This window comes from Aythya marila (genome assembly GCF_965140915.1).
Source record: "Aythya marila genome assembly, chromosome: 11".
Classification (NCBI taxonomy): domain Eukaryota; kingdom Metazoa; phylum Chordata; class Aves; order Anseriformes; family Anatidae; genus Aythya; species Aythya marila.
In genome coordinates, this window is record NC_139052.1 from 13,331,540 (window position 1) to 13,355,791 (window position 24,252).

At 40.6% G+C, this 24,252-nt stretch overlaps 1 protein-coding gene across 2 annotated transcripts in view; it reads left to right on the forward strand.

The window, feature by feature from the left end:
• CTXND1 (cortexin domain containing 1) overlaps window positions 1–24,252 on the forward strand; it is a 36,702-nt gene extending 12,450 nt beyond the window's left edge. Inside the window, exons 1-3 of one of the 2 annotated variants that reach the window (XM_082768655.1) lie at window positions 13,276–13,368; window positions 16,137–16,314; window positions 20,900–24,252. In XM_082768655.1, the coding sequence (XP_082624781.1) occupies window positions 20,954–21,133 (180 nt within the window). In that variant the 5' untranslated portion in view covers window positions 13,276–13,368; window positions 16,137–16,314; window positions 20,900–20,953 and the 3' untranslated portion in view covers window positions 21,134–24,252. Of the gene's footprint in view, window positions 1–13,275; window positions 13,369–16,136; window positions 16,315–20,899 lie in introns of those variants that run through there. The other variant, XM_082768654.1, reaches the window with a different exon arrangement.

The following is a 24,252-nucleotide window of genomic DNA, read 5'->3' on the forward strand; positions in this document are numbered from 1 at the left end:
TTTAGAGCAGTTTAAGCCATAAAATAGACTAATAGCATCAGAGGGAAAAAAAAAAAAAAAAAAAAAGAATACCTGTTCCTTCAAAATATTTGAGTGATTAGACTCAATTTCAATCTTTCAAACACATGATCTATTATTTAATCTCCCCCCTTACTTGATAGTGGCAAACAACATCTTTTTACTGTAAACTTTTGTTTTCTTTTCCTCCGTTATTGATGCATTTCTCTCAACAATAATGGATTTTTGCAAAATGCTTCTGTGAGAGATAAGAAAACAGGAGCACTTGCAAGCAAGGCTTCAGATGGCTGTGCTAGTTCTCCCCAGTGCAATGTCATGTCACTGCTATTAAGCATATTCCCGCCTTGAAAGCCAAATCAAAGAGAATTTTAAAACAATGAATAAAATTATGAGGCCAAAAATGTAAGGGTGAGGAAGGCCAGATATGATCCAATACTCACTAGGATAAATGAAATCAAAATTAGGCTCTCTTCACTGTGATATTAGGATCAGGATGTTCTTTCCCATATTTTTATTATCATTAAATAAAGGATCTCTAACTACAAACTTTTGTCAGAGGAAAATGAAGGTAGTGCTTGGATAGTCAAAGTTGTACAATTTTTTGGCTTTTCTCATAGGATACATGGGATAACGATTGCTTCTTTTTTCCACTTGGCCTCTTTGTAAGATTATCTTCTTGAGCTCCTGCTAGGATTTGATGAACTGAATAAAAAAGAATGGTCTGCACAGAGTTCCTGGGCAAAACTGATTTCTTATAGTCTTTTCTGGTTGTTTTAGCATTTTCTCTTTTCCATACAACTCTGCCTAATATAAATTTGTACTTGAGTCATGTATCATTCAATGAGCACATGAAAAAATTGGCACATAAGTTATTCAATAACCAGTAAAGTTCTTGTAAAAAACAAACTTGGCAAGTAAGAAAGCTACGTCATGTTTGAATAATTACTATGTCTTCAAAATAGCAAAGATAATTCTACAAATTTCTTTTTTTAGATTTTTAGTTCTCAGTAACTTTCTGAGAAGCTATTATTTAAAAAAATGTGAGATTAGTGTGAGTACAGAACAGAAAATATTATCTGGGGTCCTTTTCTTGCAATTATTCTCAAGTATGCTGCATGTGCTTATACAGCATAATAACTGCTATGACTCTGAGAGGGTGCTGTGAAAATCACTGGTCCATAAATCCTTGCTGGTTACTGTTTAGAAAATGAGTTTGTGAAGGAATAAAAGCACTTTTTTCACCAGATTACAAAAAAAGTAAGAAGAAGAAATAGTTTCCAATCAAAAAAAAAAAAAAAAAAAAAAAAAAAAAAAAAAAAAAAGCCCTCATGGCGACATGGGGCTTTGCCTTGCAGGCCTGAGCAGGCTGTGGCTGCCATCAGGCCACCCACCCCCTGGCAGGGCAGGACCCTGGGAAATTCAGGCTCCCTCAGGGCTCTCCAGGCTTTAGGGCTCAGATAAAAGCTCCCGGCCGGCTGGGGACCATGAGTACAACCTGTGGCAAACAGGTTGGCCTACCCGAGGCCCCACATAACTGACATGAAGCCAAGGTGCCCCTCAGCAAATCGGACTGGAAATAGCTCTGGTGCCAGGTCCTGTGTACTTGGCCACACAATTGTCAGCTCCCCTCTCCTCTTCTACACCATCTGCATTTTTATACAGCATGAGGAAATATGTAGAAACATTTTTTGTTTGTCTAATAGTGGTTCCTGACATATTTCCTTGCAGGCTGATGTTGTTTCCCCTGCTTGAGTGGCATAGCAATAACAAATACATCTATTATTCATTAAATGACATCAAAGTACATTAATATGCATCAGCATTTCTGAATGACATCCACATTGCAACGATACACAACACTTCTCACCTCATTTGCCTTATTAACAGCTAAACATTATAGTTTGTGGTTTAAAGTTTGAGTGTTGGAAGGGGAGGCAATTTGTTTCACTGTGCATTGCAAATGAGATACAATTGGAGAGCTCATGGTAGCAGGAGAGCAAAAGCTTGTGCTGCTGAAGCACAGGACCAAGGACCAGAGAAGATACGTCTCTCTGCAGAGATACACTCATCAGGTCAGTCTGTGGTAAGGCAAGAAATTTAAGGCCACCACTGAAGACTTCAGTCTATGGGTTTGTCTACAGAGCCCATCAAAGTCCCTGTTTGCCAGCTCTCAGCTTGCCATCTACGTGTGTGCAAAGTAATCATAAATCCTTACAAGGTCAGAACACTACATTTTTAGACGCTTCGTATACCAGTAAATATTTCCAGGTAGAACGGAGAATCACTTAGGTAAAAGTCAAACCCATAAAGAGGAACTTTCTTTTTAAAAGTGAAGCTATTTAGTCCTACAGAGCTCAGTTTTAACATATTTTAAAACAGGATTTAATAAAATTCACCAAGCTCAGAGTGTGAGAGATGTGGAAAAGGACATTTCTAAAGCAAAGGTCAATCCATAGATGCATGCTCTTTGTGATATGTGCTGGCATTGTTTTGTTGTTGTTGTTTTGTATACAGAGAAAAATAGGAAAGATAGGAAAGGAAAGAGAAGTCAAGAGTATTTACTCTTGTGGCTTCCCTGCTTGCTGCCTGGAAGCAAGCCTTAGCATTGCTGTATTAACTGGCACCACAGCCTACATTTGCAAGATGGAGAGCTCTGCATAACATTTTCCTGACTGCCACTGTATGTCAAACTAGATGGAAGATGATTTATGGACTTTGCTGTTTACGGGGATAGATGAGAACAGAATTATGCCTAGTTCACTGTGTCCCAAATAATTCCTTGAGGTTATGAAGTCTGTATAATGCCATGTTACCATAGTTTTATTCTTGCATAAAATCAGAATAACAGAAAATGAACTACTGAAGCAGAATGCATAGGAAACATACCAAAACACATAGTGCTGTGGAAGGTGAATTTCTCTGTAGCTAAACCACATCAGTACTGGAAGCCATGAGGATCTACCATGTTTTTACTTCCAGTTAATATACAGTGCTTCCACTGGAACACTCCTAAACTGTATCTGTTATTGTATTATCTGTGCAGCATTTGGCACACTATCTAAAAATAGTCCTGCAAATTTTAGCGTATAAACAAATGAATTTGAGAACTAAATACTTTCTCTTCTTAAAAGAGGAGAACTCAAACCATCCAACAACAGCTAGCAATATTGTGTCCTGGTAAGTAAATTGAGAAGGATCCTTCACTGATCTAGAAGCAGGATGCAATACAATGAACAGTAACAGAGATGCGGTACTCTTACAGCAGCATGGAGATGACTGCTACCATTCTTGAAAGCAGTTCAGAGGCACTATAGACAAGATCCTACGAGATTGAAACTGGAAGTTACATGTCAGAGATACAGAATAAGGCTGACAATCAATATGCAAATCCATTGTTATTGTTTTTACTTACTGTATACCTTCAAAATATGATTATGGAACTCCAGGTTTTTAAAGGATGATTCCCAGGGGTCTGCTTGTACTGTCTGCTGAGTCTTGACAATGACAGATCTGGCATTCAAGAATTTAGGCTGATCCTAAGAGCTAAGGCTGTTTTTGTCATTTATTAATGTTACTACACTTAGAAACTTAAAATGGAACATGAATCTACTTGTTAGAACAGGTTAGAGGTTTCATTTTGATACATAAAATTTTGCTTTCGTAGACATGTGATAAGGCACTGAAAAAATAGCTATTGTTTGGGGCAAATACTACTTAAATGGCTAAATGAGGCTGCAGTCTCAGTAAGTGTGGGGTAGGATTTACTCTTCAGTTACGAAATGGAAAAGTCCAATATTTGTAAATGAAATGCTCTTTAAAAGAGTTAGGAAAAATTCCTGTTCTAGGAAGAAAAGCCTTCCAAAAAGATTTCTGTCTACTTGGTCCAAGTCCAGAGTTCTTTAATGGTTTTGTAAGCAGTAATGTTTTTGTTCTGCAAGACAAATTCCCATTGATTTTAGTTTCTAATGACTGCTAGGTCAGGCTTTCTCTATATTTGCTTAATTAATTAGTCTGACCTTCCTTCCATGTAATACAAAGGATGACAAACTTCCATTTTACCAGCTGTTTGAATGTTATTCTAAAGCACTTATGATGTCAAAGGCTTTGTATAAATTTACTAAGCATCTATTTCTAGTTTGTTGTTTTTTTTTTTTTTTTTTTCAAAAAGTGCCTTGTCAGTGTGAATTTATGATTTATATATTTTCAGCTCAATCTGATACCCCTTGTCACATGGATTTAAATTAACGTGTACACACTGACCTACAGGAAAGATAGCTACTGTTTCTTGATATATGAGGAAGTCATTTGAATTCCAGAGAAGACTTCAGATAAACATATTAATTTTTAAAGTTGGAAGTTTCCTGCAATGCTTCAATTTTCTGCTTTGCCATTCAACGGTGGAGGTGGAGATTGGAAAGAGAAGTACTGGATCCAGTACAAAGACTGCAGCGTACGGACTAGTCTAGGTGTCATCCAGTAAAACAAGCAAATACTTAGAGGCTGCATTTAAGTCTGACAGTATTATTTGGACTTAGGTAAAAGTCAAAGGCATAGGAATAGATTGGCTCCTAAATTGTGCCTGAGCACCTCTGTTCTCATTAAAGTCAATGAGAATTTAGGATTTAAAAACCTAAGTGCAATTAGGTATGTTGGCCTTGTGCTTCACTTCTCGGGGCTGCCATAAGGGCATATTATTGTTATGCATTTATTGGAGCCCTTACATGAAAAAATTGTTCCGAATAGTTCAGAGAAACCACCTAAAATTAAACTATCGCCCTGACTTTTGTATGGTTACAAATCAAATTTGTTTTGACAGCAGGTTAACATAAGACATGGCCCAGACAGAGAGCCTAGAGCTAGACAGATTGTATGATTTAATGCTCTGCAATTAAAAGACAAAACCCAGAGTTGCTGCCTTTCAAATGTGTATGCTAAAATTTTGCCAGGATTCTGTTGTCTGCATGAATGCCAGTAAACTGGAGCAGTTGCCATGCTACTTCATGGAAAATTATTTAAGGCAATGCTTTATTTAGTCTGCTTAAAGGTGATGAGATAAAACACCAAGCTGGTATTGCAGAAATTATTGTAATATTATTTTTTTCATTTATTAATGCTGAGCTACCTGTACTACAGCCAATTTCAAGGTACTTCAGAAGTACACTTCTTATTCTTTGGCTAGAGAACAAAAGCCTTCATTCTAGACAAGGGTAAGATAAATAATATTTTCATTCTAGGAGCCTACAGAAAACTACTTTTCCTAGAATTTTCCATGCGTAGGCAGAGAAAACAGTCTTGATTTTACCGTCTCATCTTACAGGTGAGATATTAACTTCTTTTTTTGGCCATATCTGACAAATGACATATAAGCCAACCTTTTATCAGAACAGCTGGAGTCCCAGGTTTGAAGATCCCACAGAAGAAAATCTCAATTCCTGTCTACGTGCTTCTGTAATGCAATGAACTGCTTATGATGATACATTTGGATTTAGCCTTCCTCATACTACTGACTTAGCATAAACTATTTTTCCACCTGTCCTTCTAAAACTATCTGTCATTCTTCTCTTTCCACCAGGCCCCCTGAAGTTTGCCAATATAATTACCCTTGTGGTCACTACCAAACCTGCCCTGGGCTATTATGGGGGAAGTTTTTTAACCTTTCTGACTGAGGGGAAACACTGACTGTTGTACCAGAGATTTGACATTGTAGTAGAGGGAAAAGAAAAAGGAAAAGCAGCAGGGTACAAGTACTCTCAACTCACATCTGACCTCTACCCTGTACCTCTTTCTAGCAGCTTAACTTTATACAAGCACTGGAAAACATTCCTTCTGCTCACAGGGGAAAAAGTTGGGTTTTGATTCTAAAGGCCCCAGACATGTTGCTGTTGCCCCATGGTTGAGTTTATCAGGGCAGACAATACCTGACTTGTGAAAAACCACTTCTGTTCCATACTGCTTGACCCAGTGAAGAGAGCCAGTTAACTGCAAACCCATCCTGATTCCATGCTACAGCATTGTGCTAAGTCCTTAATAGAAACTGTTTTCAGAATCTATTTTAATCAATTAATAACAGTTGGACCCTTTAGTGTATAGTTACTGTAGTCTTATTATGCATTTAAAATTCAATTATGGACAGGAAAATAATGTTCATTCTCTACCGATCCCTTTATACTCAAGTGGATTGAGCCTACTTCTCATCTGCATTCAAAGTCCCAGCTGCTCACTGACAAGCAGATTCAGTAAGCTTTTTGTATCCTGTAGCAGTGCGGCACTGCCGTCTGTAAGGCCAGAGTGTGTGGTGGGAGTGGGAATGGCTCCTGGCTCTTGAATTCTCAGCCTGTTCCAAGTTCACTCTCAGGGTGGTGATTCATGAGGTAGAAAAGAACCTAGATCCAGTTCCCAGGCTAAGCTTTGCAGGGCTAGAAAAGCTTCTGAGGCTTAAAAAGTATATATTAACATTAAAAAAATAAATGGGGGAGAGGAAGGGGGAAGCAAAGCAGCTTTTAGAGTCACTTCCTATAGCAGAGCAGATTCTTGAAATTGTGAGCTATCCAACAGACTGGGGGGAGAGCAACAAAGGTGAACATAGAAGTGCACTGTGAAGGAGTTTTTCTAAACATAAATAAATAGCAAATGATCACACTTTCACTGCAAGAAGCAGATTTGCAGGAGGAGCAATTTATGGTGATCTAAGATCACCTCAGCAATTGAAATGTCTCTGTACATAGTTTCAGCAACCAACAAGCCACATCTGAAATTTAGGACAGAACAGCAAACAAAAGCTAACTACATGAGACTAATGCAAGGAGCTTGCTATCATAATTAGTGATGTCAGTAGACCTCAGGCAGAAAGGTGAGAGGATTCCCTGCTGATAAGCTAGCTGATACATGTACCAGAGTGGTACGTAGTAAGGATGTCCCAGGTTTCTTACAAGCAGATCTGTGTTTGTTCCTAAACACTACACTTGTATTGTCATTTGATGGAGATATACAGATAGGCCAGCTTTGTTTCACCATTAGATTGCTAATATAGCTTCAAGGTTATATTCATTAGAAACTTGGCAAATGCTTTAATTGCTATCCACTGCAGTAGGTCACTAAGAAAAAAAAGAAAAAAAAGCAATCAAAAACAAAGAGTGTGGCATTCAGTAGGCTACTCCCTAGGCTTAGAGAGGTTATAAGTTGGGAGAAAACAGCCTACCGGGACTTTAGGCCACCGTGAAGAGTTGTCACTTCAAACTACTCTTCCAGTAGATGCTGAGGGGACAGTTTGAACATCGTTCTTTATTGTCAAAGTTGCTACCTACCTTAGGGTTTTATGCTGTTACTGTAGCTTGCCAACACTTCCTACTAAAAACTGCATATCAGTAGGACTGGCTCTCAGATGATTACTGGCATTTCTTTTTGCAAAGTCAAAACTCCGCTTGGACTTCATTTTCAAGGAAAAGAGAGTTTTATTAGTTGGCAGGTGAGGGGAGGTGATACCAAGGGGAATTTGTTTTGGGAATGCAGTGTTCCAGTTAGAGCATCCTTTCTGGCAGAAAGGCTTTCCTCAAAGACAAAGTTCAGCAGTGTTTACTGAAACTACTTAGCTTTCAGACCCACCTTAGGTTTTATGGAGGCTTTGGAAATGGTGCTTGTCACATCACTGCATAATATGGGAAATGCCAAGTGTAGGCTGTCAGCCTTTATGGCCCACTGATTTCAGATAAGCATCTTGGAGACACGGGCTTTAGTCACGCTGAATATCACATTGAGCCTCCCTTTCCTCAAACCTCACTGACCAGGTGTCCATGTGAGTAATACCTGATCACTGCCATATGCCTCAGAAAATAATTGCCCTTAATTTTCCTGCTTGTGACACTTGACAGAAAGATGCTATTTGTCGAGCACAGGTAAATCCAAAAATACTAAGTTAAAGCAAAGCAATAAGAAGTTTCTATCTGCCCACAACCTGTCTGAAGTCAATGCAGTTTTTATGAGGCATTTTATTAGAAAGAGAATTTCTCTAGAAATCAACCTGCCTACTAATAGCCCAGTGTTTACAGAACTAATATAATTCAAGGGTGCTCACAGTCAAGTAAATGCAGGCCAAACATTATTCTCTGCTAGGGAAGAGTCATTCAAAGAAGGGTGCGATGTGCAGATTATATTTTAGCATGCCCATAAAGTCTTATTTTCTAGCTTAGTGCTGTACATCTCTCTGCTTTTGAAAGGTTTGCAGTTACAATGTTCATTCAACCCAGGAAAGATGCCCTGAGCAGCTTTAACATATGAGTCCCATTATTTACCTAGCATATCAGTACAGGATGACTGACCTTGGTAACTTTACATGCATCAAAATGCTTATGAGCAGGTTCTCTACCCTCCTTCCCATGCTCAGTCTTCTTGAGCAAGAAGCCAACATATATCTTTCCTACTCTGAGGCTTGGTGTATACAAAAACTAATTTTTATGGCAGTCTGAGGCTATTTTCCATTGCTGTCTCCCCATAGTCCCTGAAAAGCCATGGGTGCAGTTTGGGTAGTCACATAAACAAATAGAGAACGTTTGGCTAAATCTCAGTTTGCAAAGTTCAGTTTGCAGAGCAGGCTCAAATAGAAAGCACAGCATTGAATTAAAAACCATGGTGCAATGGTGGAGGTTTCTGATATTCAGGGAGCTTCCTTGTACGTTGCTTAATATATTAGCTTTAGTTATTAATAGTTGCCTTTGGATGGTAATTGTGAGCATAGACACATTCTCAGAGTGTTCTTATTACACCTATCCACCCCTTACAGATAGTCTGAGGTCTGCCTATTCTCTCCCCTGTTCTTCAGCATCGTTTGCAGGGGTCTCATTTTTTTTTATTAATGCAGAACAAAAGTAGATAAAAATCACAGCTTTTTAGTAAAGATAAAATAATTTTTCCCCCAGACATTGGGATCTGATAATTCTTTACATTAATCTGCAGTGACAGGGGAGAAGATCATGAATTTTATTATTTTTATAAAGCAGGTACTGTCAGAAATACTGCAAAACTGATAAGAACCAGTTGCCCTTGTTCACCTCCTAAGAGAAGACTTATGTTGAACTATGATGGAGTTACGAAGGCTCTTTCCTGCACTTGACTCTTGCCCCTCCTCAGTCAAAACCCCATTTTAGGAACACTGAGTGTGAGTGTGCCTGACACAAGAATAGGAGTCACTTCTGAACTCGGCACTGATAGAATAACACCAGGCAGAACTGCAGCTGAGCAACTGAAAAGCTGGCACTGTTTTTGGGCCAGTTTGCTGTCCTTCCAGATGCTCCTGGACTCAGCTGGTGCATATTGAAACTGTGGGAGATCTGGAGTCATTCCTTACCAAAATGCACAGTGCTGGGATCATCTAGAAAACCTTGCAGGGAAAACAATCCAAGGGGAAGGAAAGAACAGCTCATCCAAAACCAATTTCAGATCTGTATTTGCACATATATTAAAATTTGCCTTAGAAAAAAGCTAGTTTTGTAAATGAGAAATGACTGCAGTCCAGTTGGCTCCTACCCTAGCACGGCTCTTAGCATGGAAGTACACCAAACAAGGCAGGAAAATTTAGTTAATCCTAATGGTATCATCAAAACTTGGTCCCTGCAGCATTTAAAAGATCCTTGGCTGGATGCTCTGTACTGAGTTCCACGCCTGGAGAGATGGGGATCAGAGAAAGGTAATTGTATCTTTCTCAGGATGTACTGATTTGGGGATGTAATGTCTATCAGTTAGATACATGGTTGTTTCTGTCCAAAAGTCATGTTCTGCAACGAGCCCCTACTGCCTGCACTTTCAATTAAACAAACCTCCAAGAGCACAGATGTGAAATGGGCCTGTGACAATAAATGGGCAAACACCAGTCAGGGGGCTAGCGGAGACCCACTGGTACACATCTCACCTTATCATTTGGGGGATGGAGCTGTTTGAGCTAAGCTCCCTTTCATGCATGAAAAACTTTTGAGGAATCTCAATATTGTGCTGTATATGTGCATAAAAACAGATAGGTAACCTAGAAGCAAAGAACAGTGCCTGGTTTTAGAAGTATTAGTGCTGTATTACTTAAGGATAGAGACTAAAACCGAAGCTGGATCACAGAGTTCTGAAAAACCTTTAATATAATTTTAAAACCTTTTAAAAACCTTCCTAAACAGAATAGTCCCATCTTCTCCAGGGACTTGCAAAGCAGCTGATAATCCCTAATCCCTTTGACCATTTTAAGTGTTTAAAGAGAAGTCCTTGATGGAAGGTGTTTATTCCTTAGCCCACTAACTTGCTTTCAAATTATGATCTCAGTCCACCAGAAACCAAAATAAGGAAGGTGGACGGAAGCAAGTTTTCACCAGCATTAGTTCTGAGACATTCAAGCACATTCAGAAGTTAGCGTGAGCCCTGCAAAAAGACCTTCAAACTGCTGAGTCAGTTCAGGCAAGCCCTTGTTGCTCGCTGTACATTAGGTTCGCTTTGAAAATGTTCCTTGTGGCTAATGGCGCATTAATAAGGTATTGGCTGCATAGCACTGTCAGATGCTGTGCCAGAAAACCAGCCTGTTATAAATTGAACAGGTACAAAGGTTCTGGCAATCTGATTCCCAATGACCCACTGACAAGCTACTGATGTAGCTGAAGATGTGGAGATGGAATGTAATTGCACACAATCTTTTTAATCAAGGACTACATTTCCAATAACCTAGTGAAGTGACAAAGAAAACAACATCAGGCTATAATACATGGCTTGAATCAAAGCTCCTTTGGTACAATCTTAATTAAAGAGTGCCTCTGACTACAAGTCTTACAGAATAGTCAATGAGCTTCCAGCTGAGGAAAAGATCTTTCTCGATTTGATGAAATGGCTGCACGTGTATTTGGAGAGAGTGTAATCAGGAAAAGGAAAGCAGAAACACAGGATAACACTCAGGCCATGGGCTGCACTTGGTAATGCCACCAGGATAGGTTTGGATGAGAGGGAAGCAGGGAGCTGGCATTAACCATCCCCCAAAACACCAAGCACAAAGCTGTGGCCAAAGCCATCACTAGCAGAGGTCAGAGCGGCTTCAGGGAAGCTATATCCCTGCTTAGCTTGCAGCAGCCCACAGGGACTTGAGTGCTTGAGGGCTGTGGGCGTTGAGGTGATCAGTGGAGCATGTCCCAGAAACAGGCATGAACAGCAGACTCATTGTGTAGCTTCACACCACCCAGCCAGTCTTCAGTGTCCATTTGTTCTGTTCTGGTGGACACTAAATCGATATTCTGCCCACCTCATGCCACCAAAGGCCATTCAGAAAATGCCTAATTGCTTTACCATTCTCAGAGATCATTTTTGACTGCTCTGTCTTTGATTTAATACAAACTGTATTCTATTCCCATCCAACTGGCACAACTCAAACATGCTCTGCAACTAAAAGATACTGAAAGTGTAGAAGTTTGTTTTCCTTTTGCTGTGTAACCCCATTAACATAATGACCTGTCTCAGAAGTCAAGTAACTTTAACAATATTTACATGATCTGCCCTTTGCCAGCCAGCCTCAATGCTGAAAAACAGTCTTGGGCACATTTGATTTACTAGCACAGATACAGCCCACACGTCCCATGAAGGACAACAGACAGAGACCATAAACAGCTGGGACAGGCTCAGGACCCTGACTGATCCTCGCTCTCCTAAGCAATAGCCCATTTATCCTCTAACCCAGCCTCGCTCAGTGACGCACAGAATTTGGAAGCTGCTATATTTGTCATGTACCTGCTGGAGACTAGAGTTCAATTATCCTTAAACTCTTATCAGGATCTTCCACTCCTGCCAGCGCTGCCATGGAAATGTAATGCATGTCCTGCCTCAAGGTTTTGGTTCATTTGTAATAAAAATTATCTGGCCTCTCTGAAGGAAAAGGCAATCTATCCCCACTGGGAGACAGTTGAAAAAATAATCTATCTGGATGCCAACTGGATCCTCATCAGAAAGCTTTTGTGCAGTATTCACAGACAGAACTGTACAAAAAAGGGGGCTGAAAAGTGGGAGATTGGGATGTTGAACTGTTTGCTCGCACTGATTCCAGAGGGTGCTCCAGGCACTCAGCACCTCCAAAAATGAGCCAATACTCAATCTCCCAGTATTTAAAAAAAGTTCTCTTGAGAAGAGAAAACAGGGAAAAACTAGTAATATTACTAATTTTCCTGTTGGCAAATTATAACAAGAATTGGCTGACATGCTGCAACAAGTCTGCCTTTCCAGCTGGAGACCGTAACACCGAGCTTCTTGATGCCTCCCATAGCACTGAGCTCTGCTCCTGAACCAGCCCTAACCCAAACTCTCCTCAGAACACCTGGGGCCCTACCTTCTTGTTTCAGATCCTGGGATTGTTTTCTCCAATTCCTCATACCAGTGAAAAGAGATAAATCTGTTTAAGTAGGGCTGTTTTTGCCAATGTTTTCCAAGGTTTCTCCTTAGAGATATTTTCTCCTTACTCAAGAAATTTCTGGCTTCTGGACAGTTTCTTCTGTAGGTCAGTTTTTGTTCAGTGACCTGGCAACACATGCTGAAAAATATATAACAACATTTCCTGATTTGCAGTCAGATCTGTATTATTATCAGGAGCATCTCTAAGTTCCATAGCTTATTCCTTCACTCTTTAAGTTTCCTTTGCAAAACCTTTTTTTCTTTTTTTTTTTCTCCAGTTTAAGATAATACGTATTTCAGCTGGCATTGTGCCTCTGATATCACCACAAGAACAGAAATATCACAGTAATTTGTCTTCTGTGGACTTAAGCAGTTCTAAAAAGGAACAGATAAGAGCAGTATCTTTCGTGGGAGCCCAGTGTAAAGCTCTATAATTTTGTTTTGTTTTCAACCAGAACACAGAACTCTGGACTTTAAGCTCTGTTCATTCCTATACTTATTTTTTAATCATACCCCCTCAAATTTCTAAGTATCTGAGAAAATTGATTCAGAATCCTTTTAATCATATATTTGGACTGATGAGTACTTGCATACACAGAACTCCTATCTTTTCCTATAGCAAAGATAGCTATAACTCAGTTTTGAGTGTGTATTGTTAAATGAATGCCTTCCTGAACCAGGATTTTCTTTCATCAGTGGGAATTTAGCTTTTCATATTAAATAAGCTGTTCAGCAAAAAAGCAGAGCTACGTGATTCCGTCATGCCAATGTCAGTGGCAGTTATACATATGTAACCCAGTTATTTTTCTAAGCTTTCGTCCACAGTACTTTTCCTCATATCAAAATATTTATGCTGCCTCAGTCTGAGCCAGGCATGTTGCTTCTGAAGACGAAAGGTCAAAAGATGCCTGAGAAATATTCTGCAAGTTAGAGAACACTGGACATCTCCACCACAAGGTAAATGAACATTCAAGCAAAAAGGAGCTGCTATTCCACCTCAAAGTGCAGCTTATGCTTTTGTGAAAATATCATCAGATCAAGAGTGGAAGAAAACAGTGCTTCTCCTTTTCCCTCCCTGTCAGCTTTGCTGCAATGAAAAATATCCATGTGGCTATTCTTATGATTCTCCTGGGGAACAACCACAGTTTAATTTATAAAATAACTGACAAGAACAACAGGCATGTTTGTCTCTGTCCATACGATTTAAACAGCATGATGTTTAAACAGCATATAGTCCATTAAACTGTGTTCACATAATATCTATTCAGACCTTACAAGCCTTGGCTTAAAGGCCAAATCCATTTGTTTCTCTACAACTCCTCTCTTTGCCACTCACCATGATTAGAGAGGATGCACACACTGTGCATCATACCACTGAGTGATGAGAAAAGCAGCCTCAGACTCCTTATCAAAACACATGCTGAATGAAGGATGGACTTGCTGCAGACAGGCATTGCTTTTTGAGCCCATCTAAACTTTACATGTCATAGGCATTGCTTCGAATCATCTACTAAAGGATTTTCAATGCCTGATGAATGCTCCCAGCAGCCCTCCTGGGTGGAACTGAGTATTTCAAGAACAAGGATGGGCAAACCATGTTGCAAAATCAAAGCAGCTCTCCCACACCCATGGCAGAAACACAAATGGGGAACCAAAGAAGGGGTCCTGTCTGCTTTCCTTTTGGAAAATAGCTGGACTATTGGCTCACACATCGCTCAGAGGCTGGCCAGCTGAAGACAGTACTAGTGAGATATAAAAAAAACCAACCAACCAAAACAAAAAAACAATCCTCTGAACTGGGGATCCAGTGCTCTCTCATGGATTGTATAACAGCTAATAGAAAAACACTTCATAACATCAGCCCTGGCTTACCTGCCTTAGTTTAGCTAGTGTACATTGCTCAAGTCCTAGCTCTTCCTAGCAATGTGCTCGGTAGCCAACAATCCCTAAGGTGCACCCTTGATTCTGCCCTGCTTTTACCTCTGAACTAAGAGTTCCAGTCTTATAAAGCTTCCTAAATGTTCTCAGGATCTCACTTCAGCAAAGTTTAATCAAGGATTATGCACACCAACTAAACTTTAGAAGACTTGAGAAGCTTTTCTCTCCAGAGGCCAACTCTCCATCATTTAGCTCAATAGCCCCAAGAAGCAACTCCCTCCCAAGTATTTCTCTTCTTCTTTGGCTAACAATACCGCATGCTCCTCAAGTGAGAAATCATTATTTGATTTAGGATGCTCTGAAATTATAAGCAGCCCACAGTTATTTTAAGTGTATGTTGCATCTTCTTCTCAATGAAGATTAATGTTACACTTACCACGGGATTATGCCAGAAGGAAACATTTGTGCAACAGCAATTTTTAACACTTTCTTCAGATTGATTTATGTGTTTATTTGTTTTCAACTTTTTGGGCACCCATAAATGATGTCTTTAGTCTTCAGAGGGTGTACTGACATCAAGTAATTTATGACTGGCTAAAAGCAAGTTTATTGAGGGAAGATTATTTATTGCCTGACCATAACCAAGGTGGCTAGATTGAATGAGCTTGCATAAACTAAGCTGAGTGTAAAGATTTGAAGTCAGTACTTAAAACAATAAATAAAACAACAAATGTTTTAAACCCAACAAATAGTGGGTTAAAAAATAGTTTAAACCTGTGTGCTACAGGTACGTAGAAGAAGTCATGCTCATAGAAGCCAGAGTTACTGAAATAAAGTATTGATTTTCTGCTGAAAGAACTGTAAGTATAAAAGGACAATTAATTTTTAAATGAAGGTAGTGGTTATCTTATTGCTCTCTGGATATAGAAAGAAGCCCATCTGTCTATATCAATCTACAGCATTTCACTTTGTGCTCAGAGGCAGTGAGTTTTTAATCGAAACTAGATTGTTAAGAACATTAGAGTATGATTAAGTGTCCAGACTCCTCTTTTATAGATTTGAACTTCAAACTGAAGGCAAGTTCATTTGACACACACAAAATACATCCCTGAAACAGCATTTCGGCTTCCTTCACCTGGGGTTTGGGGTCGTTTTTGGCTCATTCTTCTCTCCAGCCTTCACATCCTAACTCTCACAGTTTTTCCACACCAGCACCTCACTCTCACCATCTCTGTAGGCATCCTGAAGACAATCAGGCACTGCTACTGCTTCAGTTTTAATTACCACTACCTCCTCTCGTACAGCTTTGACAGATGTCTTGTCCTACAACTGTCTGCTCCAAATAATACCAGAAACTTCAGTTAGCAAAACTGGGTGGGGAAATGTGTTTGTCACCCAACAACTTTTAATTTTTTTTTTTTTGGTTGAAATTGTGTGTAAAAAAATACCATCCCCAGTCAGACTGAAAGATCAAATTCACTGTTCTTAAAGTGTTGCTGTATCAGCTCAGATCAACCATATTAAGTTATTGAAATGTTTCACTTAGATTCTGACCATTTTTAAAGAAAAACAACTAAAGAGGCAGACTCAAGTAGCAGTATCAATTCAGATCTGGTTCATCTTTCACTATGGATTAAAAGCATGGGTGTTACTTAAGAAATGTTACTTTGGGCTCAAACATTGCTCTCTGTACATCATAAATGTTCAGTGATTTTTGCCAGAAAGTCCCACCTCGCATCTGACTGTATGATTGCCTCAGGCTGTCACTGAAGTGAGTCCCTACTGCTTAATGACTCTAACGCCCACATCCTGCGTGATGTGCAATTGTGATTTTTTTTTTTTTCCAGAACACACCGGTGACAAGAACTGCTTCCAGGTCTGGATGGACGTGAACCTGAGTGGAGCCTGAATGCAGCTGAAACCACACTGACTAACAAAACTTTTAAAATATGACTACAGTAAGGATTTTAACTCCACAATGCTGCCATGCCGGGATGTGACAGGCTTTCTACCCAGGTCTGGAAGGTAAGAATCTGCCTACATGTATGAAATTACATAGTTTCCCTTCCCTCTGCACATTTATTGTTTTGGGAAAAGAGCAGAGAATATTAAAGAAGTGTTTTGAAATGTATTCTATGGGTTGAGATGAGTGGAAATATAATTAACCAGTGTAAAAACTGGTACGGTCTACACAAGCGCTCTGCACTACATGGTACATTATTAGCTTGTGTTTAAAGTGACAGTGCCAAGATTTTCAGGTCTGGGGAGAAGAAAACATCTTTGAAAGTATTTTACCTTGGTATGAATGAACATGAAATTCAGCCACACCAATCAGCACGAGCATTATATAGAAGGTGTAACAGCTGACATACAAAAGAGGATGCCAACATTAAAAAAAATAATAAATATATCCTCTTATCTGTGGCAGTCCATGCAAAAAGTGCTAGGAAACAAAGGTGAAGACCAAATGCTTGGGACAGATTCTCCATTGAGTTGCATGAGTTCTTCATCCCCAGGCCACAGTCCCTGCCTGTTATGCCACACAACTCATGGACCACAGAATTTCCTGACTGCAGCAGTGGTCAGACAAGAGGCAGGGGGAGCGAGAGCCACCACACCAGATGATGCCAACCCCTCTGAAGAGATACAAAGGTGCCTGGTCCTGGCCAGGAAATCCACATGGAGCCAGGTGCACACAGGCATTTTTGGTACTGAATTACCCTGACCACTGCAACAAGCTGGCACATCTCCATCCCTGGGGTGCTGCAGGGACAGAAATTTCTTACATGAGTCACTGCAAACAAAGGCTTTGGGCTGGGATCAGGCCACCAGAGTTTATAGGTGGTCTTGTCTAGATGCAAGAAAGTAGTTCTGTAAGTGGTTATCTGTGATGCCCATCTATTCTTAGAGAGATTATATCAAAACACCTTGGGATCTGCAGAGGTGCAGACACTTGAAAGACTGCTAACCTGCTTAATAAATTTGAGTCTGGGGTTGCTCTTCATCTGATGGCTTTTATTAAACCAAATGGTTTTCAACAAATCTGAAGAAATTAAAAATATTATTCTACAGCTGGGTACTCACAACCTGGAAAAAAGTCATTTTCTAAAATTCAGCTCTTCAGAGAAAACTTGATCAGTCAAGTGTGAACATTAATAATTGTTTCTGCTAATCTTTTTTCTTTTCCCCTCCCCACACGTATGCTGTCAGCATCACCAGTAGTTATAAGAGCAAAGCATCCAGCCTACTAGTCTGCAGCAGGAGCAAGAACTGTTTTCAGTAGAACGATGCTGGCCTGATGGATTTCACGTGCAAAACTGGTCTGCTAATGCACCCAGCACATCCCCTGTGGCTGAGAGCACTAATGGGATGTACAGGCAGGGCCTGACTCAGTTTCAAGATAACCATTCCTGGTGAAGATGTGAAGACATCTGAGCAAATAACTGCTTTGTAGGTGTCCCTCTCTCGCTGGTCCGATCCCCAGAGGCCTGATCTAGAGCAGCAGTATGTTCCAGCAGCAATAAATGAATTTGGAAACAGCAAACTGCCCCAGACACAACCTCATGCCAGTACCTAGACCTGCTCAGTGCTAATGGCTGTCCCTACACTGCCAAGCATGCTGAAATGGGATTGCAGTAACTAACAGTGCAGAACACCACCAAATGCCTTCTGACAACTGATCTGCCATGCGACTCGAGCACGGGCATTACACTGGCACTGCTCTGACAGGCTGGGTCTGCAGGGGAAGCCCTCCCCTCCCACAGCGCTGCTGCACAGACAGATCCGGGTGAGCAGCCAAGCTGTGAGTGAGATCGACCCAAAGCCAGGCCCTTCTGGCCAGCCCCAAGAAATACGTTTTCCATCTCTATTGACTTAATGCAGAATAATAGCCACATCATAGAAGCCTTACGTTTACGGGGAGAACAGAAAGACATACAATTTGTCTAACCACAAGTTTACAACACTGAAAATGTTGACATTGACAAAATATATTAGCTTAAGCCTGAAAAAAAAATCAGACTCAAGCTGTCACTAATTTCATGCGTAAACTACAGATCAGATGCCATATGCTTTCACTCTGATCTCTAGTTAAAGCTTTTTGCCTGGCATGTCCTTTCCTTTCAGTAGAAGAGGGGGCTGCATGGTAGCTCAGGTGTTTCATAGGAAACATCCAGACAGTCCTATGAGGAAAGAAGCACTTTAACCACATCTCCCATGAGACTGTGATGCCCTTTGAAAAGATATTCAGAGGGTTGGATCTCCCAATGAGAGCTCAGAACACCAAGTAATTTTTTTTAAGGTACATTTAATTGAAAATGCAACTTTTCAAAGATTATTACTGATGGAAATTTCCAGGTAGTTCTGAGTTAACTTAGTGTGAAATAACAGCACGTGGTACAACAGGCAGAAAGTCAGAGGGAAGAATCAGATCCATTCCTGTGGGACCTTCACAAGAGTACTGAAAAGGACAAGACTGCATTAGTAGTTTAACAAATTTTTTCTTCTGCTCCACAAGAAAGTGTCCACACTTAATACTCAGCCTTGCTGACAAAGTCTTTACTTTTACTAATTAACTAATTAAGTTTTAAGTTATAATGTAAGGTCTCTTGGTTAGCAAAATAGGTCTAAAAGACTCTGCAGAATTGTTTTCTCATTATCAGTGCTATTTTCTCAGCACTGGAGACTCTGCTGGAAACTATGAAGTCTCCTAACCAACCAGTGACCAAAATTCCTCGAAGCCCCCAAACCTCAATGAAAATCTGTGAAGTTTTTATCCATTCCTTGAATCCACTCTTCCTCAAACACAGCCCAGAATCACAATAACTACTCATATCCAATGGTGGTGACTCCTGCAATAGATTTCAACCCAATTTGGCTTCCAGGGTCTTCTGGAGCAGCAGCAGGATCTTCTCCTATGGCTACTCATGCCAGCAACACCAGTAAGAGTCCTCTCTGTTATTAAAGACCTCTAGTCAGGCCAGGTGAGCATCACAAATCTTAGCCCACTCCCCAGAAACTTCTTTGTAAGCCTAAACTTGGCTTGTCCTAAGGATCAGATCAGTAAATGCACAAAAATATCTGCTTGGTTTCATGCACTTTTGTCTCATCAGCATCTTTCAACTCCCTGCTGCAGGACTGGCTGTTGCAGTAATTTCTGTGCTTTCAGGAAATAGAAATCTGCTATCCTTGTGCTTAAAATAGACTAGAGAGCCCAGCTGAATTATACTTGTTTGTAGGAGCTGGCGAGACTGGAAAACAACTTGAAAAGAAGTAAATTATGAGAGCAAGTCTGTGATTTTTATTTTTTATTTTTTTAAACAGAAGGTCCTCAGTTCACCCTGGGAAAAATTCTCAGGGCATAAGAGTTCGGTAGCTGCTGGGACACCCACAGCTGGCACAGCAAGATGGTACAAGAACACAGTGCTACAGCCAGATGTGAGTTGCTACTGAAACAGCCCTGCCAGCAGCATCACATCCCTGGAAATGGAGCTGGGAAAACTTGGCTGTGTAGACCAAGCCTGTGCCTGGGATTTCCTCACTGCATTAATGCAGTTCTAGAGAGCAACTACACCATCTGATACCCAAGTTCCACCCAATTCCCCGTGTCGTTTAATATCTTCTCTTCCCATCTCTCTTCTCTAAATTAAACAGGGATCAGTTCTCAGATTGGTTATTTGCTTTGATGCGACAGACATGGTGGTTTATTTTAAAGAGGCATTCCATGTTCTTACTCTTTTACAGTAGAAACCCTCAACAATTCTACCCCCCACCTTGACCAGGGGTGGATGTCAGGAAGAGTTTCCCCATCCCTGGGCAGTGACTTATTCTGTGAGTCAGCTCAATTCCTCTCCCCATCATCATGATACTGAAGCAATCTGGGGTACCAGCTCACACACTACCCAGCAGCATCCCTGCAGAAAGGTGCCTCTGCTGAATCGATTCTGCTTATGGATTCAGATGAGGTCAGAAGAGACCTTCAGCAATGCACATATCTGCATTAAATAAAATAACCCATGTAGGAATCACATAATCACCCATAGCTCTCTGGGTGATAAAACACACTCTTAAAAGGATATTGCTCCTAAAAGTAATGGATTGCCTAAAGAACCTATGAGTAGCAGAGATTAAACATTATGGAAAGTAAGTATGCATAATTTTCACTTTGCTTTGTGCCAGTGAGAGACAGGAAGTGTTTGGACAGAGGGAAAAATTGGGATAGAAACAGTCTGTTCTGCCATTTGTCTGGTCTTCCACATTAACAGAGGAGAGGAAATATTTTTACGACTAGGAAATAACTGAGATGAGAACAGTGTCTGGACCTCTTAAGAGATGATATTTCAAGTGGATAGTGTTCATTCACTACTGTTCCTTTTTCTTTTAACACCTGTTTCTATTGTCTAGCGTCTTAGCAAGAAACATTCATGGGCTAAATGAAGATGGAGATTAGGGTTCTCCTGCTCACAGCTATGCTAGCCAAGGCATGACATCCCCAGCAGGTTTGTTTCCCTCCAAGAACACACAGATATTCCAGATATTGTTTCCAGTTGTACCCAAGGTTCCCCACACTCAGGGCAGCACTCACCAGTGTCTAACGCTGTTTGTTTTGCAGGTGGTCGATGATGTTAGCAGCAAATATAAACCCAGATGAGGAGCGGCAAAAGCAATGGAAGGACCAACCCCAGAACCCGTGTACGTTGATGTGGACAAGGGACTGACACTAGCATGTTTCGTCTTCCTCTGCCTTTTCTTGATTGTGATGATCATTCGCTGTGCAAAAGTCATCATGGACCCGTACAGCGCCATCCCTACGTCTACCTGGGAGGAGCAGCATCTCGATGACTGAAAGGACTTCACTAGACTGAGCCATAAAATGCTGCAATCCAGGAGGCCTTTCCCTACCTGGAAGGCAAGCACAAATAGCCATTTTCAGACATGCAGGGCAACTGCAATATCTTTAAGAGCACGTAGATCAGATGATTCTTGCTCAACAGATCAGGATATTGGCAAGCCATTCTCACAGCACAGTTAATACTATGCAGCAACACATTTTAATGAAAACAGTGATTATAGTAACTCAAGTAGCACAAGACTCTCCAGACTTCTGCTGTAGCACAGTTTGCCCTCAATATCTCCCACAAATCCAGGGCTTTGTTCAGAAAACAGAATTTGGAAAAGCAACGAGAATATTTTATCTTCCCTGAACGTTTGCTTCAAATAACTTCCCAAGTCATTATATTTGTTTCGAAAAAGGGACAGTTTTTGTATCCCAGAGTAGAAGCACTAAAACACCATGGCTAAGGAGGGTGCTATGATCAGATTTATTCTCAGATAACTTGGTTGTTGGCATACACCCCATACAAGCAGTCACGTTTCCAGTGATCAGAGTACAGAAGTACTCAAGCTACAGTTCCTAAGAGGTCATGGAGTATGGTTGACCCTGCAGCCTCCCCTTGCTCTACCCTACTCCTGGAAAACACTAGATATTTTGTCACCTGCCATAGGTCTGTGGATTAACCAGAAGTACTAGACCATTTGCAATGATCTTGATAGACATTAGAAATTCATTGAGCAGAACTTGGACACCACTGGCTTCAACTACATAGAGCGTGCCATGATTTTCAAAGAGAAATTCCACATGATACTTCATTGGTCTTTCCTTTCGGGCACAATTCAGTGGGATCACACACAGATTAAAGACAATAAGCAAAGACATGGCTCCTAGCTTTGTCAGATTCTTTAGCATAACAGGTACAGTAGCATACAATAATATGCATTCTACCTCGAACAACTTCAGCACCTTTAAAAGAAGATTTTTTCCACAAATTTGTAGGTTGATTATCTGTACATTTCCTTCTCTCACTTCATTAAGAAAGCCATTATGAAAGAAGGCATAAACATACAAGGGAGCTTTCGAAATTTATTATTTACCTTTTGAAGAGTGGTGTTTGAGGGATTCCTGTGTCTGATATTCCTCAAGTTCTAAGGTTTGACAACAGCCACCTTTTTACTGAGTACATGTTGGGCCTAATAGATTGTAAATAGCTGCTGAAGCAATAAGGAATAGGTACAACAACTACAAGTATCATGCGTAGACAAGACCTGAAAGCACAAGTTTGTAAGAAGGGCATTTCACTTCTTCCGTTCTAAATGACTTCTAGATTCTTGCCATAAGACAAGGTACAGTGGTTGAGAAAGGCAGAAACAAAGGTTGGAGCAAAGGATTAGGATGCAAACTTCATAGGTTACTGCTCTCAGCTCTGACAGATTTGTTTGACCACCATAAAAGTCAAGTTTCTCTGTGCCTCAGTCTACTCACTTGTAAAATTGGTACAATAACAGTAACTTGTCTCATTTTTGTATCGTGCCACCATAAAAAGCACTTGGACAGCCTTGGACATGACCATAAGGTATTGATTTACAGGTCTTCCTTGTGAAACTAAAGGGGGAGAAGGTCCAAATCTCAGTATAGCGAAGTTCTCCCCAGGCATAGAACTTGTCCAGCCCTCCATTCACTCTCATTGAGACTGGAATATCCCTGGTCATGCCAATGGCACCTGGCTTTATTGTCTATTCCAATGATTTCTGAGGACACTGGAGGAAAGGTGCTCAGCAATGATTAAAGAACAGCAGGTGGTGAGGTACATGAAAAATTTTGCATGCACCTTCCACACTAGGCTCAGTCACACAATTTCTGGTCATCTCTGTTCTAGGAGATCCCATTCAGGAGGCAGGAGATTTGAGGATCAGCTTTTATCCTGCTATTCTCTAACAAGAGACCTCCGCTGCTTCAGTTACCCCCTGCAGTTTGCTCATCAGGCTGTTATTCAGCCTCAGTTTCTGATAGCCAATTAACCACCAGTAATTGAATATTTTCACAAGTGTGAATGCTAACGTTCACCATAATTTGAGAAAATATGGTCACCTCTTATTCATGAGTGTGCCTATCTATAGGATAGGAACTGATGCCCTAGCTCAAAGGAGATTGTTTCTGTCCTCTGGGCTAAAGTTTAGAATCCATTTTTTGTCACTATCCCAAATTTGATGCCAGTGGGGGTACAGAATAAACAAAACAAATAAAATAAACCTGTTTCCAGGCTAGAGACACTTCCATTTTTTCAGGTTACCTGGCTACTTGAGGAGTATCCACATGCTTTGGCTTTACTGTGCATCACCAATAAGCCCCTGTTCAGCTAAGGGCTTACGCACAGGCTTAAGTTGAAGCCCCTGAGCTGGCCGCCTGACTCCCCAGGGACAAGGGTCAGCCACACGCTATGTCCTTAGCTGGACAGGGACAGTAACACACAGCCCTCGTAGGAACAAAGTCTGTATGAGAACAAACCATGACAAATGCTGGGGAGGCAAATTAACAAGTTAGCTTCACAGAAGTATTTGCCATTATTTCTATTTCCAGCTAATGCAAACCAATTTCTTTTTTTCCCCCCCCAAAAAAAATATTTTAGAGGAAGGATCCCCCTGGGTAGCTCAATTTTCTAAAAAGGCACTTATCTTTCTGATATCACCTATCAAGTCCTGTTCATGACTATCTAAACACCAACAGGATTGTTTTTATAAAGATAACGTAACCCTATCCTAATTTCTGCCTTCCACCAATGATTACCAACACAATCTCACCACTCAAATTTAAAGCAATACTGAACATCATGGCAAAAGCAGAAGTTTCATCCTGCTTGCCTTTGAGTTGGGACCTGCCCACCCAAGACATGTTTGTTACTCCAGCTCCTGCCAAAGCTGAGCCTGTGGGCCTGGTTGGCAAAGCTGTGTTCCTGGCCGAAGGAAGTTTTGTGTTAGCAGGGGCTGCATCACTGGGCTTGGCAGTAATTTCAGCTGCATGTAACAAGTGCCTCTGCTAGTTTTATTTTTAATCATTATGCCATACTACCAGCAATTGCACTCAGAGGAAATAATGCAAATTTACTGCAAATGTATTTACCTAATGCAATA